This window comes from Hyaena hyaena, unplaced genomic scaffold, assembly GCF_003009895.1.
Source record: "Hyaena hyaena isolate Hyena2069 unplaced genomic scaffold, ASM300989v1 scaffold_1781, whole genome shotgun sequence".
NCBI classification, from domain to species: domain Eukaryota; kingdom Metazoa; phylum Chordata; class Mammalia; order Carnivora; family Hyaenidae; genus Hyaena; species Hyaena hyaena.
The window spans coordinates 83,826-89,974 of NW_024082418.1; the positions used below are offsets into that span (position 1 = coordinate 83,826).

Below are 6,149 nucleotides of genomic sequence, written 5' to 3' on the forward strand. Positions count from 1 at the left end.
ATTTTTAAAATCTAACCATATGCTAATTTACAAGAGACACAATATGATATAAATAAGATTGAAAACAAGGCAATGAGATAATAGAAACTATATATTGGTGTCTATTCCGGATTCCTGGCACTGAACTCCTAAAACCCTTGTCATTTCCTAAGTGATAAGAGCACTAGGAGTGTGTTTTGTTCTGATATTTGCTCTTTGACCCTGGTTCCTGACACAAGGATCCTGAAACCTTTGTGATTTCCTGCGTGATAGGAGTACCTTTTATTCTAATGAGGAGATTTGGGCTGGTCACTGGAAAGCTGATGAGATGAGAGCTGGTCACTGGAAAGACTAAGCCATGGTTGGAAGCTTGGAATTTTCATCCCACCTTCCATTCTCTTGAGAAGGAAGAAGGGCTGTAAATGAAGTTAATGACCGATTATGCTTACATGATGAAGCCGCCATAAAAATCCCAAAAGTACGGGGTCCAGAGAGCTTCTGGGTTGGTAACACAGGAAGCGCTGGGAGGGTGGCACACCTGGGACACCACGTACCTTGCCTTACGCCTCTCTTCCATCTGGCTGTTCGTCTGTACCTTTTATCCTGGTTAACGTGTTTCCCTGAGTTCTCTGAGTCATTCTAGCAAAGGCATGAGCCCAAGGTGGGGGTCATTGGAACCTATTGCCAGTTTGGTCAGAGCACAGGTGACAACCTGGGCTTGTTACTGGCATCTGATGTAGCAGGAGGAGCAGTCACGTGGGACTGAGCCTCTAACCTGTGTGATCACATGCTATCTCCAGGTAGACAGTGTCAGAAATGAGTTAAATAATAGACACCCAGCTGGAGTCACAGACAATGGCTTGGTGCAGGGAAAACCTCCATGCATTTGGTGACCAGGGCGTCAGAAGTGAAGGGTTCTCTGTGAAGGTAAAGGAGGCACACAGGGAAGACTTAGTAGGGAAGAGCTGAGTTTCTCCCCACACAGAAAGGAAACGACGGAGTTTCTTCTATTACAAAGGGGATGAACAAGGATATTACAGACTAAAATAAATTAAGAACAGAACAGAGATGACAATATCAATATCAGGCAAAGTAGAATTTAAACAACAACAACAAAATACATTAACTTATATTTGTGAGTTATTTTATAAAGCTAAATCACATAATATATCAAGAAGATATAATATCCATGAACCTCAATAAACAGAACACTGAAATATGTAGAACAAAAACTATTTGAACTATAAGAATTGGACAAAACCATGATTATGGTGAAGATTTTTCGTAAAATATGATAGATCAAATAAACAAAAAGCAAGGTAATAATGGATTTGAAAAACATAATTTAAATAACAAAAAGGTTTGATGACCTATGTATAACTTTTTTAACCTTTTTTCTTAACCAATACAGGATATACATTTGCTTTCAAATGACCAAAGGACATTTATAGTAACTGATCATGAAAGGGACTATCAGAACACTCTAATGAAAGTGAAATATCACACAGGCCATAGACTGTGACCATGGTGGTAGGGAGATTAGAAAGGAATAGTTATAAAAATATAATTAATCCCTCCCTCACAACTTTCATGTCTTAAGTATCTCAAATTAGTCAAACTGAAATCAAAGTTGAAATAACAGGCAATTTATTTGGAAAATGAGAGTGGAAACACCAATACAATGGCCTCACAGCAGAGCTGTGTTCAGGAGAAACTTGAGCTCTAAAGGCTTTTATTACTTAAGGAAGTCATTAAATTCAGAAATCATAAAAATAACCGAACCATATTTTTCAACTCAAAAATCCGGAGAACAAAAGAAGTAAAATAAATCCAAGAAGGACAAGTTAATAAGAGTAGAAATTAATAAGGAAGCAGAAACCAAGCAAAATGTTGACACGATTCTCTTGCTCAAATAGAAATAGATCATTTGTTCATTTATAATTGTTTATGTTCTGGGCACACACTCTGAAAAAAAATAAAAAGGACAAACTCAAACATGGCTGTTTTGATTAGAAGGAGTTTAGGTTGATTATGATAGCACAAATACAAACACCTATAATTAGGGGAAATCATAGATTTAAAATGAAAACCAAACCCTGTTGTAAGCCAGCTGTCGGAGGAAAATTCACCCAACAAATATTCTGTGCAAAAACGCCCACCTTACGCCTTCACACATTCTGTTCCTGCTGTCTGGGACGCTCTTTGCCCAATATCATCTTTGTTCAAATGTCACCTTGGCAGGGAAGGCTGGTTTGACCATTTCATTCATCTTCTCATCTTTAGCCTGCTTTAGTTCTCTTCATGTCGCCGTAGGGAACATGTTAATGACTCCCTCTGACCCTTGGAGGAGCGGGCTCTGTTTTGTTCACTGCCCTTTTCCTAGTGCTTACACCAATCAATGGCTCCCAGTAGACTCTAGATAAATATTTGTTAAATGAAGGTTGTACCACAAAATATTACCATATGTAGGCGACATGGTTTGATTAGCTCTGTAACATGCCCCAGTGAAGTTTTACTGTCTTTACTATCTAGATTTTTACATATTTCTCAACACCATGAGGGACAGAAGCAACGTCAACCTGACCCTCCATGCTTCGTAGGCCATGGTAGACAATGTCTGGTCCCGTGTCTGTGGGGATAAGTAGGGTTCCTGCTCATGGAAACATTTAGCAATTCTCATTCATTTCTGGTTTGCAATTACACTATACAAGCTCTATGGTTCCCTACTAAATTCTAAGTTGTTTAAGGTCTGTTTCTTAATGATCTTTGTATGAACCAGAAGACTCAGTGTTGTGCTTGCCACACATTCAATTTTCTACACTTTCCCCCCGAAAGAATGAATGAAGAGAAACAGCAGTCTCCACAGCCTCAGATCTGGTACCCAACCTTAGGTCTGAGACCTTCAGTCTGAATCTAAGCTCCCAGTGCCATCATCACATCCGGGACCTAACACCTGCTCAATCCAGAAACCTAACCTGACTCTGCCACAGATACTGAACAGGCCGCCTCCACATCTCACTGCCACCCATTTCCAACATAGCAAAGGATGCCGGGATTAGAGCCAGACCTATCTGATTTCAAATCCTCCCTTCTCCACTAACCAGTTGTATGTTCTGGGGAAAGCTGCTGCTTTATTTCTCTTTCTTTCTACCTGTCTGAGCTCAGAAATGTGGCAGAGGCTGCTAACTGTCCACCAATATCCATTCTTCTTCCTTTTCTCACCTAAACTTTAGCTGGCCATAGAACTGCTCAGTTAGAGATTGTACTTCCCAACCTTCCTGAGAGCTAGCTGTAGCTCTGGCCAAGGGCAAACGACTAGACGTGAGGCCTGCTCCTTCAGGGGCACATTCCAAAAAGGAACCAAATTCTCCCCTTGCCCTTACCCCTTCCCTCTGGCAGGAGCACAGTGGTCATTGCTGAAGCTATCACTTTGGGTCCAGAGATGAAAAATCAGGTAGTGAGGGTGGCGGGGCTGCCTAACCAGCCCTGGTCTGCTTATCCCTAAACTTGTTCATGAAACAGAAATAGACTTTAGCCTTATTTAAACCACTGAATGTTGTGGCCTCTTCACGGCAAGACCGCAGCCTATACTCAAACGCACTAAATTTTCTTAGATGTAAAATGAGAACAGTACCCAGCAAGGCTGTTGTAAGAAGAAGTATACAGTAGGATTTACAAAACTGATGGCTGTTTTTACGTGGACTTGGGCAGCCTTCCTTTAGCCTGACATCAAGGTCATGGTCAGAGCAGAATAACCACCTGGTGTGGTCTAACTAGTGCAAGTCAGTCAGTCCAGATTAGGCACTCCAGTATCACTCCTCCACCGTCCCTCCCCAGTTCGCCCCTCACCGGTCCCGCAGCTCTGGAGTCGGCCAGTGGCCAGTTGACTAATGAAACAATAGGAAGAGATACCTTTGAGCTGACGGTGGCAGGGAAGGGTCAGGGACAGATATTTGTGAAAGGGAATTTATTTTTTTACAATGGTGCATGCTGTACAGATTCTATTCCTTATCTCCTCATGAGACTTTGGTAAAATATCCCATTCTTCTTGTTGTTTTAGAAGACAAATCTGTTTTTTTTTTGTTTTGTTTTAGTAATTTTTTATTTTAATTCCAGTATACTTTACAGTGTTATAAGAGTTTCCGGTGTACAATGTGGTGATTCAACAATCCTATTCATTACTCAGTGTTCGCTATGAGAAGTGCGCTCTTAATCCTCTTCACCTATTTCGCCATCCCTTCCCCCTGCCCCCAGCCCTCTGGTAACCACCAGTTTGTTCTCTATGCTTAAGAGATCTGTTTTGAGGCTATGTTTAAGTGTTGAGTTTGGCCTTAAGGGCAAGTGTAGACGGAAGCCCGGGACACTCTGTGCAGCAAGATAGGGGTGGTCTGGGTAGGAGCCGCTGCCCTATGGAAACCCAAGAGTATGAGGCCTGCATGGACACCCGTCATCCCAAAACCCTGTAAAAACTCACTAAACATGGGAAAATGGTGATTTTTGAGTCCAGATCCATAGTCAAAATTGAAAAGATTCATACCATAGGTCTTTAATTAGAATCACTTGAATTTCCCTCCCCACCAAAAGTAACTGGTACATCCTCCTATTAATACCAAATTTCAAAATTCATGTATCATCAGGAAGTTTCTGGCATAGTTAAGTACCAACTTAATGAACAGAAAAATTTCAACACTTACCCCATTGTATTACTGGCTTGGTTCTCCATGTCAAGAAACTGCAGCTTCTGGTTTATGTTTCTTGATTTTAATCTGTTAAGGGTAAAAATGATCTAGATTTCTAAAATGCTTAAAAACTCTGCTATTGGCAAATCATTCAGTGCTCTTGGTTCTACAAAATGTGGAAATGTGGGCCCTTTTTTTTTTTATAACTCCCCCCCCCCAAGCATTTATGACATTGCCTTAGTGATGAGTTGAAAGATGTAGCACTGACTGAAAGGAGCATTCATTCACTATTTACTGAGCAACAGCTTGGCTGCCAGGTACTTTGCAAAGTGCTTATCACATGAGATGAGTCACACAGAATACCCATTGTGGAGGAGTTAAAGCTAAATGTTCTCAAATTTTCCTTCCTTGTCCCCTAAAAGTTTGCCTTTATTCGAGTCAATTCTTTCTTTGGCCCTTTCTGGGGTTTGTTAGAATGCATATACCACGAGATTTAGGATAAAAAGGCTAAGATATATAAAATCTTATAACAGAAATATTATATCAATATAAAGATATAAATCTTATAATTCCTCAGTGGCTTTGTGGACACCTGCTTACCCTGTTAGTACCTGCCTAAACTAAAAAAAAAAAAAAAAAAAAAAAAAAAAAAATTTTCCCAGCCAACAAAGTTGTAATTAAAAAATTAGGATAACTTGCCAAAGTATTGAAAAGAACGTCAACCCCTCTAAATCACTGAATTAAAGTCAAATAAGTAGTATTCAAGATGGTAGACGAGGAAGACTGCAGGGCTCAGGTCACTTCCACATTAAAGACATTTAAGAGAGGCTCTGGGATTGTGTGCGGAGCAGAGGGGCCAGCGGCAGAGATGGGGAATGAAAACTAAACCAGAGCGGGTAGAGAAACTGTGCAGGTTCTTCCGATGACACACTTTAGCGTCAGGGAAACTGAGGCACAGACAAGTTAGGTGAACTTGCCCAAGGCCACACAACTAGAATCTACACCTGCGCGTTCAGGGAGACTCAGCTCTGGATTCTGCAAGACCGTCCCGACCCTCCCCGCCGGCGCGCGCCCCCGCCAGACCCAGCCGGGTTCACGCCCAGCACCCCCAGCCGGCCAGCAGGGGTCCCCCAGGGACCGGCCCGGCGGAGCGGCGAGGGCTAGGGTCGGGGTGGAGACCGGGTCCTGGAGGCCGGGGCGGGTTACCTGCGCTGCGCCGCGCTCTCCCGAGAGGTCTGAGGCCCCGGGAGCAGGAACGCTGGGGTCGCCGCCCACCGGGCCCGCCCCGAGGGGTCCCGCCGCCCGCAGCCGCGCTCCCGCGCTCCCGCCGCCCGGGGCTGTCAGCCGCGCGGCCGCCGAGGCCTTTAGGGCCTCTCTCCCGCCGCCAGCCGCCCGCCCTTCGCGCCGCCACTCGTTGCCATGGGGACGCGGCCGGAACTCGCAGCCGCCGCGGAGGGGGAGGGGGATGGGCACGGCAGCGGGGGGGGGGGG

The 6,149-nt window shown here is 43.8% G+C and overlaps 1 protein-coding gene across 5 annotated transcripts in view; it reads right to left on the bottom strand.

Annotated features, from left to right (window-relative positions):
* DEUP1 (deuterosome assembly protein 1) overlaps positions 1-6,149 on the bottom strand; it is an 83,738-nt gene that overhangs the window by 76,848 nt on the left and 741 nt on the right. For 4 of the 5 annotated variants that reach the window (XM_039224825.1, XM_039224827.1, XM_039224826.1 and 1 more), the window contains exon 2: positions 4,674-4,745. In XM_039224825.1, the coding sequence (XP_039080756.1) occupies positions 4,674-4,702 (29 nt within the window). In that variant the 5' untranslated portion in view covers positions 4,703-4,745. Of the gene's footprint in view, positions 1-4,673; positions 4,746-5,864; positions 5,951-6,149 lie in introns of those variants that run through there. The other variant, XM_039224828.1, reaches the window with a different exon arrangement.